Source organism: Phyllobates terribilis, unplaced genomic scaffold (genome assembly GCF_046119375.1).
Source record: "Phyllobates terribilis strain yellow unplaced genomic scaffold, ASM4611937v1 Scaffold_3__8_contigs__length_932513732, whole genome shotgun sequence".
Taxonomy (NCBI): Eukaryota; Metazoa; Chordata; class Amphibia; order Anura; family Dendrobatidae; genus Phyllobates; species Phyllobates terribilis.
In genome coordinates this window covers 569,216,127-569,228,214 of record NW_027362763.1, presented here as the reverse complement: position 1 = coordinate 569,228,214, position 12,088 = coordinate 569,216,127, and the positions used below count along the sequence as shown (strand labels likewise).

Below are 12,088 nucleotides of genomic sequence, written 5' to 3'. Positions count from 1 at the left end.
ATTTAAAATTTTTTTTTTTCTGGCTGTGTCTTTATTTCACAACTTTAATAAAATAAATAAGAATTAAAAAAAAAAAAAAAAAAAAACCGCTTGGGCTCCTGTTGATTATTCATAACCAGCAGAGGGAAAGCTGCCCATCGAGGGCTGATATTACTAGCCAGGGAAAGGGGCCATTAGCCCCCTTCGAGAACTTTCCCACAGCGCTCTCATTGACGACATTGAGGTGAAAAGGAGTTCATTGGCTTTGAACTCCACTCACCTTTCTGATGGCACCGCGAGCGTGTGAACTTTCTCACGCTCGCAGTGACGTTAATGGGGTGATATGACTGTTCTACAAGTGAGATCGCGTGGGACTCTCTGGATTACAGCAGATAGGTGAATATTGTGGTGTTTTTTTTTATTTTTTACAGCGGACAAGGGCATCAGGGATTAGGTGGTGTAGGTGAGTATAATGTGTTTTTTTATTTTTAATTGAACATTTATTGATTTTAATTTTTCTTACTTGTTTTTTTACAGGCGCCTGCTGATGAGACTATTCTTCCCATCTGCAGCGCCTGTGCTCACTGTTCACGGTGACAGCAGGCGTTGGCTGATGGCGGTAGTGGTCTTATCAGCCGATACCTGTGACACGCAGTAAGCTTTTTACTAAGGGTCACAGTTACAGCTGCGGGATCACGCTGACATCTGACAGCATGATCTCGCAGTGCTCTGACCGGCGGTAAGATGTTATGTCGCACAGCTCCCATCATTGTCCCCTGCTTGCTTTGATGTCAGTTCGAGTAGCTGACAATGATGTGAGCTGCTTTCAGCACCTGGCGCAGGGGAACAGTGCGAACTGTGCCACTGATTCCCCGGCGCCACTACTGTGATAAACACGCCCCCCCCCCCTCATCATACAGGACCACTATCCTAGCCTAGTACTCATTTAGTGGAAACTCGATCATTTACCGCACTTTGGCCGAATTTTGCCAATTTTGAGGAAAATTCTTGGGGATCCAAACACTAATCCGAATGTGCAATGTTCGTGTAGACTTTGAGATTGGCAAACGTTTTCCGAACATGTTCGCTAATCTCTAGTCCTAAAACAAAAGCGAGATGGCAAACTATAGCAGAAGCGTAGTTTATTAGAATGGATACCAGACATCCAGGGTCTGCCCTCTAAAGGTTTTCAGACATTCTAGCCTTGGTAAAGCAGAAATGTTCTACACTTTTTTGATAATTATTTTTTCCGGCTTACTGGCATCTTTCCGAACATGAAAATCAACATATATTGTAAGCTTAATTTTTAAACTTGTGTACGTGAAAAGTGAACCTGATAGAACATGAGTAGGAGTAAGTGAGGGGAAACTCCATTTGTCATCATAGTTGTTTTGTACATTCCTTGAAGCTGAACCCCCGGATAGCCCAGACTTGTATAAAGGATTGACGTCAAAGGAGCAGATGTATACAATTATAGTGCCAGTTCAAAAGCTAGCTTACAGAACAGAAGGAACATACCTAGCGCTTTGGGCCTACCTCTGTTTAAGGATTTAAGAAGTTAATTATATACTTTAATAATGTGCTTTTTGAGCCATAATAGTTATATAGTATATCCACTGATATTAAGCACATGTTCATCTTGCAAAACGTTTGATATAAGATTTATTAATTTTTCTCCCCACTATAGAAATAGATTTTATTCAAAGCAGAAACTGAGCACTTTTGTAGGATTTAGGCCGCAATCACATATTGCCTTTTCTTCCCTCCAAAATGCTTTGTTCAGCCAACAGCTATTCCTCCTGAACACTCCACTCCCCACTACTACACATATCGAATGCTGTGTTTGGATGAGTGAGCATGTGGCATAGACAGGGATGGGAAGATGAGGTGCCTTTACACTGGCTGACTATTGTGAAAGAGAGTTCTTAGAAAAGTTTGTGTCCCAATAATGGACTAGTGTAAATAGGCTGACAATCTCCCCATGAAGGAGCAAAACACTCATTCATCAGGAGAAATTAATAAGCTTGCTTAAAAATGATTGTTCTTGCCACCACATCGTGTAAACCAAACACGTGTTGTCGAGAAAAATGTCAAGTCATGCGCACAGAACGATCTATTGCTGATTGTCCTGTGCGTATGGAAAATGCGATCAGCGTAACTAATGAATTGGCCGCCGATCGGCAAACCTGTAATCGATTGGCGGTCGTTTTCAGCTGATGATCATGCAGTGGAAACCCAGCGTAAGCCATTGCCAGACAGCTTCTCTTTATTTAGAATAACAGCCAAACAACCATTGTTTGAACGTCCACTTTCTTGCTGTCAAAAATGTCAGAGCAGTAGTGTGAACAGAGGCATAATACTGTACACATCTTGTTTTCCTATCCATGTCTGATTAATCTTTCTTTATTTTTGTTTTCAGACCCTATGTTTGTTCACACCTACTGGAACAAGGGGAGGACAGACACAACTTACTCCTGCTGGACCAGTTGAATATGGCACCACAATAGCTGCCCATGTAGCCAAATCTCGAAATACTTTATTGCTAGAAAACATTATAGGGGTAAATATGAAATGCATGACTTGCATGTATGGTCTCTCGGGTTTTCAACATTCTGGGGAGAGGAGAAGCAACCATCCAAATCCTCAAATAAACAATAATATATGGAATTTACATATATAATAAGGTTATAAACAATGAGACTTATTATTTGAAACAAAAACATATTAACTTATTTCAAAGTTAAGCTAAGCTATAATTATGAAAGAGAAAAAAAGGAAGATACTATTAGGATAAGGATAATAAAGGACACTGAGAAGATAGGAAGGATATAGGAAGGGAGAAAACAAAACTTGGAGTAAAGGGAGGGGGAGAACGATATAGGGAAGGGTAAATATGAGAGGGAAGATAGAGGTAAGAAGGGCAAGAGAAACTAAAGGGGGGAAAAAAGTCTTCTGAGATTATATTTCACACATAAAGAATCATAGTATAAAACTTACTATTGATAGCAAGGATAGAAAATCAGATTATGTAATCATGTGTTCATACTGGAAGAATTTTAGTACAACGTTTGAGTAGCTAATTCCGCATGGGAAGGAAAGTGAGAATTCCATAGTGAATATTTAGATTGATATTTTAACCCCTTTCCAACCCATGACGTCTTAGTACGCATATTTGCGTACCCCCGGTTCAGTGAGGGCTGCTGCGCTGAGCCTGCACTGAACCGGGCACATGTCGGCTGATTCTTACAGCTGACATGTGCCCGCAACAGCCGCGGGTGGAATCGCGATCCACCCATGGCTGTTAACATGTTAAATGCCGCTGTCAATCTCCGACAGCGGCATTTAACGCGCGCTTCCGGGTTGCGCGTCATAAGCCCCGCCCATCGGCGACCCCGTCACATGATCGCGGGTCACCGATGGGTGGGCATGACAACCCAGGGTCTGCAGCAGACGCCTGTGGTTGTCATGATCTGGTCGCTATGAGCGCCACCTAGTGGTCGGCGCTCATAGCACAGGACCATTTCTGCTGCATGCAGGGGATCTGCTCGTCCCCTGTATGTAGCAGAGACGATCAGACAACTGCTGCTTCTAGTCTCCTATGGAGACTATTGAAGCATGCAGTAAGTGAAAAAAAAAGTTTTTAAAAATATAAAAAAAAATTAAAAAATATAAAAGTTTAAATCACCCCCCTTTCACCCCATTCAAAATAAAATATATATATATAAAAAAAAACCTACATAGACATATTTGGTATCGCTGCGTTCAGAATCGCCCCATCTATCAATATAAAAAAAGAATTAATCCGATCGGTAAACGGCGTAACGAGAAAAAAATTCTAAACACCAGAATTACGTTTTTTGGTCGCCGCAAAATTGCAATAAAATGCAATAACGGGCGATCAAAACATCGGATCTATCCCAAAATGCTATCAATAAAAACGTCAGCCCGGCGCGCAAAAAATAAGCCCTCACCCAGCCCCAGATCACGAAAAATGGAGACGCTACAGGTCTCGGAAAATGGCGCTATTTTTTTTTTTTTAACAAATTTTGGAATTTTTTTTCACCACTTAAATATAAAAGAACCTATACATGTTTGGTGTCTACGAACTCGTAATGACCTGGAGAATAAGAATGGCAGGTCAGTTTTAGCATTCAGTGAACGTGGTAAAAAAAATAAATAAAAAACAACTGTTGTATTGCACTTTTTTTGCAATTTTACCGCACTTGGAATTTTTTCCCTGTTTTACCGTACACGATATGGTAAAACTAGTAATGGCGTTGAAAAGTACAACTTGTCCCGCAAAAAATAAGCCCTCACACGGCCATATTGACTAAAAAATAAAAACTCTATGGCTCTGGGAACAAGGGGAGCAAAAACGAAAATGCAAAAACGACAAAACCCAAGGTTGCGAAAGGGTTAATATAGAGTTGTTTTTTAGGGCAGAAGCAAGGTATTATGATGAGTGACCTTTTCCAAAATATCGTTTATGGTAGGTATGTCAACAGATTTCCATTTAGCAGCGATAATAACAAAAAAAAAAAAATAATATATATATATATACCGTATATTCCGGCGTATAAGACGACTTTTGAAGACTGAAAAATCTTCTGTCTAGTCTGGGGTCGTCTTATACGCCGGTAATGCTTTTGAACTTTCAGAAATTGACATGCGGGGATACTCTGGGGGTGTTAATAAGCTGCCGTGGCCGTATCCCTGCCATGTCGGAGTTAATATAAGGTGGAGGGAGTTAAAATACGGCGGCGGTAGGTCCAGACAGTCAGCGCTTCTTTGCTGAAACTGACACATCGCTGCGTATTCCCAGCTCCGGACACAGCGCAGGGCTTCTGTGCCGACAGCTTTCACTTGTCACAGAAGCGCTGCGCTGTGTCCGGAGCTGGGAAGTTCGCATCGCTTCTGTGACAATATATAAAAAGCCGGCAATTCAGCAGCGGCATAAGCCGGCACCCAACAATTTAGAATAGAAAGAATAGAGCTTCACACATAGATTAGATAGATAGAAACATGTCAGTCACATATATAAGAAGTACAGTGACAGTGTTGGTTACTGTACTTGTCATTTAGTGTAAAGGATTTATTAAAACAAATAATAGTGTTTTCATGCACCGTCTCTTTAAAAAAGCCGGCCGGCAATTCAGCATCTGTACCCGACAATTTATAACAGACAGAATAGAGCTTCACACATAGATTAGATAGATAGAAACATGTCAGTCACATATATATGAAGTACAGGGACAGTGCTGGTTACTGTACTTGTCATCTAGTGTTAAAATAACGGATTTATTTAAAAAAAAATTGGCGTGGGGTTCCCCTTAATTTTAGTCTCTAGCGGAGGTTAAGCAGACGGCTGGGGCAGATGTTTGAAGCCTGGGAAGGGGGTAATACCCACGGAGCTTCCCAGGCTACTAATATCAGCCCCCAGCTGAATACCTAGCCTTTACTAGCTATTAAAATGGGGGATCCCAAAAAAATGACGTGGGGTCCCCCCTATTTTAATAGCTAGCAAAGGCTAGGCAGACAGCTGGAGGCTGATATTAATAGCCCAGGAAGGGAGCCATGAATATTGGCCCCCTCCCAGGCTAGAAACACCAGCCGTCAGCCGCCCCAGAAATGGCGCATTCATAGGATGCGCCAATTCTGGCACTTAGCCTCGCTCTTCCCACTGCCCTGTAGCGGTGGCAGTGGGGTAATAGGGTTGGGGTTGATGTCAGCTTATAATGCCAGCTGACATCAAGCCCAGGTTAGTAATGGAGAGGCGTCTATAAGACACCCCCATTACTAACCCCATAGTCAAAGTTAAAAAAAACACAAACACCCAGAATAAAGTCCTTTAATTGAAATAAAGACACAAATCTTTATTGTTCTAAATTAAACCATACTTACCATCACGCCCATTCCAGCTGAAGCCAATGTCTTCTGCAATAAAAGAAAAATAATAAAGCAACCTCATCCTTACCTTTCCATGGTTCCCAGGACGGGTCCAGCTCTGCTACATTGAGATGACAGGCTGGACCGCAGCAGAACGCTGCCATCCAGCCTGTCATCCCGCAGACACTGAGAAGCGCAGGCATGCTTGCGCTCCTCAGTGTCTGACTGTGACAGCATCCAGATGAGCCGACAATGAACTCAGCTCACCTCCTGGACGTCCGTCACTGACAGCGTGGGAAACTTCTACTGCGCATGCGGGGAGCAGGAGAATTTTCCCACGCTGTCAGTGACGTGCATGAGGTGAGCCGAGTTCATTGGACATGATCTCGGCTCATCTGGATGCCGTCACAGTCAGACACTGAGGAGCGCAAGCATGCCTGCGCTTCTCAGTGTCTGCCGCATGGCAAGCTGAACGGCAGCGTTCTGCTGCGGTGCAGCCTGTCATGTGAATGTAGCAGAGCTGGACCGGTCCTGGGAACCATGGAGAGGTAAGGATGAGGTTGCTTTATTATTTTACTTTTATTGCAGGAGATCGTTGGCTTCAGCTGGAATGGGCGTGATGGTAAGTATGGTTTAATTTAGAACATTAAAAAATTGTGTCTTTATTTCAATTAAAGGACTTTATTCTGGGTGTTGTGTTTTTTTTAATTACTTTACTAGAAATTCATGGTGGTCATGTCTAATATTGGCGTGACCCCATGAATTTCGGGCTTAGGGCCAGCTGATAATGCCAAGCTGGCCCTAACCCCTTTATTACCCAGTGAGCCACCGCACCAGGGCCCTGGATGAGTTGGGTACAGCGCCAGAAGATGGCGCTTCTATGAACGCGCCATTTTCCGGGGTGGCTGCGGACTGCAATTTGCAGCGGGGGGGGCCCAGAAAGCTTGGGCCTCCCTGCGCTGCGGATTCCAGCCCCCAGCTGCCTAGTTGTACCTGGCTGGACACAAAAATAAGGCGAAGCCCCATGTATTTTTTTTTTAAATTATTTCATGAAATAATTTAAAAAAAAAGGGCTTCCCTATATTGTTGTGTCCGGCCAGGTACAAATAGGCAGCTGGTGGTTGAGTGCAGCCCGTTCCTGCCTGCTGTACCTGGCTGGACACAAAAATATGGCGAAGCCCCACGTCAACATTTTTGGGAAAAATTAATTACAATATTAATAATTTAGGGACTGCATCTTTATTAACCCCTCAATTGTCATTTAGTGTTAAAATAAAGGATTTTTTAAAAAGAAAATTGGCGTGGGATCCACCATCATTATAGTCTCTAGCGGAGGTTAAGCAGACGGCTGGGGCAGATGTTTGAAGTCTGGGAAGAGGGTAATACCCACGGAGCTTCCCAGGCTACTAATATCAGCCCCCAGCTGAATACCTAGCCTTTACTAGCTATTAGAATGGGGGACCCCCCCAAAAAATGACGTGGGGTCCCCCCTATTTTAATATGTTTATGAGTGACAGTTTTCCTGCTATATACCTGCATGTCATAAGAATTTAAATTAAAAAAAGGACAATGTTAAATTCAAATCTGTTTTTTTTTAATTTTTACCGGTGTTTGGTATGCGTTGGAAAAGGGGTAGTCTTATACGGTGAATATATCCTAAACTCGATATTTTAACAGGAAAGTAGGGGGGTCGTCTTATACACCAGGTCGTCTTATACGCCGGAATATACGGTATATATACATAATAAAAAAAAATCAGTACAGACCAAAAGTTTGGACACACCTTCTCATTTAAAGATTTTTCTGTATTTTCATGACTAACTGTATATTATACCTATACGAGCTTTCAGAGCACAGGGTCTCCTTCGTCAGGCAATATTACAAATGAATTAAGACGGGGCACAACATTTAAGAGATGTTACAGCAATGACATTTGTTCATGAGGTGTAAGGGGTGATGCCTCCTACTGATGAGTCAAGAAGATTAAATTAGGGTTTTTTGTTGTAAATGGAGAGGTCTTGGGAATGTTTAATTATCTGAAGGTGTGAATTGTGTCCATGTAGTGAGTCAGAAATCCAGGTGTTAGATTGAGTCCTGTTGACAAGGAATTGAACATCCTTATCAATGTGACTTCCCAGATTCTTCTCTCCCTGTCGCCCTTGAAATGACCTTTCAGTATTAAGACTTTTAGATCTGTCATACAGTGTCCTGGACCAGAGAAATGTTTTCTAACAGCGTGTCCAGTTCATTCTTAAAAGATAAATAAGATAATTGTGGAGTCATATGTAGTTTTTCCTTCCCCAAGATGTAGAGAGGTCATAAATCTCTTTCCATAATATTTTTATTTTGGGACAGGTCCAAACAATATGCATTATGTTGCATTTGTTCCGGTGTTATCTCCAACATAGGTCGGAATAGTGTGGGTAGGCTTCTTTCAGTCTGACAGGAGTCAAATGCCATCGGGAAATTATTTTGAAAACGTTTTCTTGAATATTTGCATTAATAAAAAATGTATATGTGTATTTTAGTGTATATTGCCAGTCACTTTTGGAAAAATTCTTGCGAAGGTCAGCTTCCCATTTTAAGATTTGTTTAGATTTGGAGAATTCAAGGTCCGAGTTGAATAGGGAATATATATTTTTCATATTCCTTATTTTATCTGAAGAAGGTTGGTCTACTAACGTAATGATGGTCCTTGATGAGGCCAAAGGTAGTGATATTTTATTTCTTATAAGTTTCCTTAGTTCGATCAAGTTGAAAATTTCTTCTTCTGGTAGACGGTAAACAGTTTTTTTAAAGTATAAAAGTTTAGTATTCTGTCTTTATTTGGGCCTGTAAGAATGAGAATAGTCTTTAATTCCTAATTTAGTCCATTTCCCAGTTGGAAATTTTGGAATAATTAGACTGAAAGTATTTAAAGGAACTTTTTCAGAGGGATAGGGACAAATTTTGTCTAGAGATAGTTTGTAAAGTCTTTATCTCTTTTTAGTGAAGGCTTAGTTAAAGAATTACGTTGTTCTGGATTTAATTTAGGTAGAGAGACTTCTTCTAGGAATTTGTTAATATCTTTTGTATTAGGTTGTAAATTGTTGGGGTCGTCCTTTAGATTGTATAGATTGGAATAAAATTTCCCAAACTGATCTACAATAGTTTGGGGGGGATGAAGAGTAACAGTCTGGGTCCTCTATTTTTAAGCATTTGATTCTTGTTTTGAAATGTTGATTTTTCACTCTGTTTGCGGTAAATTTGGACATTTTATTATAAGAGAAATAAAAATGTTGCCGAGAAAATGTAATAATTTTATCGTAATCTTTTAAAAGTAGGGCTTTAAATTCTGACCTGAGTCTTAATAGATTAGTGTGTGTTTGGGTTCATTTTTTTTTTTGTTGATTTTTTTTCTTCTATGTTGATTTTATGAGTAATTTCCTTTATTTGTTCTTTAGTCATTGTTTTGTGAATAGAGTTTATTTGTATCAAAATTCCGTGAATGACAGCCTTGTGGGCATTCCATAAACAGAAGATATTTCGGGGGAATTATTTTCTTTAAAATAATTTTCCAAGGCAATTTCTATTTTCTTTTTATACAAAGGATAATTAAAGAAAAAGGAAATACTTTTCCATTCTTGAGAGGGGGGTGGCGTTTGAATGATGACATCCCTAATTTTCATGTTATTGGGGCAAGGTCTGACCATGTAACATGACCTATGGAGGCTTCTACAAATTTTTGAATAGATATGTCAGTGAGTATTAAATCAATCCGCGAGTAAGATTTATGTAAATTGGAAAAAAAAGGAGAATTCTCTTGAGGAGGAGTTCAAAGAATGATATACATCATACAATTGTTCTTTTATTAACCAATTATTTAAGGAAGGCCTACTACACTTAGCGGAAGCTGTAGAGTCAAGTTGCTTGTTTGGGATAATATTAAAGTCACCTAAAATCATGATACCTTTCAGGATTTTATTTACCTTCTTTATCAATTTATTGAGGAATGTAATTTGTCCTATAAATGTTGACAATAGTATATGTTACAGATTCCTGTTCACATAATAAAATATGGAATCTTCCATTTGGATCTACTATTTCATCAATAAATTGGAAGGTAATGGTATCCCTTATTGCGGTAAGAACTCCAGCCTTTTTAACTGAAAATATAGATCTAAAGGAATAAGGAAAAGATATTTGGCTAAAGTTAGGAGGTTTTTTTTCTTTAAATTTAGTTTCTTTGAAAGAAACTGTCCGCCTTTGATTGTACAGCCTCCTTCCAAGCAGAATATCGCTTCAAGGGACTGACGTTCAAAGATAGAAATTTTAACGCAATTATAAACCTAAAGAAATTATTAAAATTACAACCAGTATGATCAGTTTTAAACAAGGTATCACCGTGTCAACATTTTTGTCTGTGTTGTGTTTATAAAGAAATATAGAGGGGAACAAAAAAAACAGACATATCTAAATACAAAGAAAACCCCCAAAAAAAGACGAGTTCAAGCTTTAATGTTTCCCAGAAAACAGAGGTGGGAGCGGAATAAAAAAGATACAATATCTCACTCCTTGACCTAACTGGGGGGAAAAAGAAAAAAAAGTTCAGCAGTGCTCTGCACGGAAGACCTGGAATTTTTCAGGTGTAAAAAGGATATGTGTTCTACAACATGAACAATAACTATTAGTTATAAATGTGATAAGTCATGGACACATTCGGGCTTTCCAAAGAAACGAAAGAAGAATCCTTAGTGAATATCTGGATAAGGTCAAGTGAAGTCCTCTTCCTCTCACAGGAGATTATTATTCTTTAAAAAGAGACGACCTTCCTCCTAGTTTGTGACGATATGTGTTTTCCCGCCAAGAAAAATCAGTAATTTCAGAGGGAAGCCCCATTTATGAGATGTTATTTTGTCTTAGTGTTAGTTATCTTCGGAATTTGGCAATTTCAACGCATTTGTTCTAAATTGTAACCTATGTGGCTGAAATGCTTTTTGACACATTGAAGTACTCTAGTACCATGTACAGTAACCTAGAGAGGTCTAGTTTTTTTCTTCATGTAATAAGATGGCCCAAAGAGACACATTGCTTTCAGTAACACCTTATTTAAATCAGTGGGAAAGGCTTATGAAACTGTCTAAATGACAAACTATGCGCAACTCAGAAGCAAAAATATTGCTAGGCAAGGGTGGGACAGGGAGTGGTTATGTCCGCTCATCAAATTCATCAAAAGTTACTTCACTTTGCTGACATAACTTGCTCCTGTCATCCCCACGTATTGTGGGACATTGAGATGCTGTGTATGCTCCAAATTAAATGGTTAAATGGACGTACTTGTACAAAGAGAGATAACCAAACTGACACTCTTCTTGTCAGAATAGAGCTCCTTTATTTCATAATTTGGTCATTATATAGGTTAATAGTCCTGCATTCTAACAATGTAATTGGCTCAGTTTATCTCTAAGAATGTGCTGACTTTAGCATACATGCTTTTAGTTGGCTACAATTATAAAATGAACACTTTATTTGGTGTATGAGCGGAGCTTCTACTCTTTTTTTAATTTTTGTTTCTTTGTTTGCAATCTCTTTAGACAAAGACATTCCAAAACAGTCTTTACATAGACTTCATTCCAATAGGAAAGAGATGCATGTAGAAAGAAACTAAGATGAAGTCAGGATAGATAAATATGAATTCTGTTTTAACACTCCACAAATGTACTGACTGGAATAGAGTTCTGGCAGCGGCACACGCCAGTTAAGAGATGCGCCTAATTCATTTAATGAGTTTGCCGTATTGTACTTCAAGAAGTTGTTTAACACTGGTGTGCAAAACACGAGTCCTAAGGAATCCACCCCTGTTTCTGTTCCTGATGGCATCCAATCACAACAGTTATTTTATTTCATAGTCTTTCATCAGCCATAGAAAATGACGACTGTGCTCAGTCTCCTAAAGCTTTCAAGCAAGAGAAAAGCCATAAAATTCCGTGTTTATTTTAACTTTATTCCATATGTGCGAAAACCACTGAACTTAGGTCATCAAACACTGACGCGTTTCGCAAGTAAACTTTCTTATACACACAATTTGAGCTATGAATAAGGAAGTTTATTTCCACAACGCATCAGATGTTTGATGACCTGTGTTCACAATAAATATGAAGTTTCTCAAGAAGGACGGAGTGCTGACTTTTCTCTTATTGGATTATATTGATAAGCTCTGCTCAAGCTGCCAAACACCCTGGAT

General features: G+C 39.6%; 1 protein-coding gene across 5 annotated transcripts in view; it reads left to right on the top strand.

Annotated features, from left to right (window-relative positions):
* Positions 1 to 12,088, top strand: part of PDE10A (phosphodiesterase 10A) — a 662,280-nt gene that overhangs the window by 596,606 nt on the left and 53,586 nt on the right. For all 5 annotated transcript variants that reach the window (XR_012318032.1, XM_073671427.1, XM_073671428.1 and 2 more), the window contains one exon: positions 2,399 to 2,539. Coding sequence is in view for 4 of the 5 variants with exons in the window: in XM_073671427.1 (XP_073527528.1) it covers positions 2,399 to 2,539 (141 nt within the window). In the remaining variant the exon portion in view is untranslated. The remainder of the gene's footprint in view (positions 1 to 2,398; positions 2,540 to 12,088) is intronic.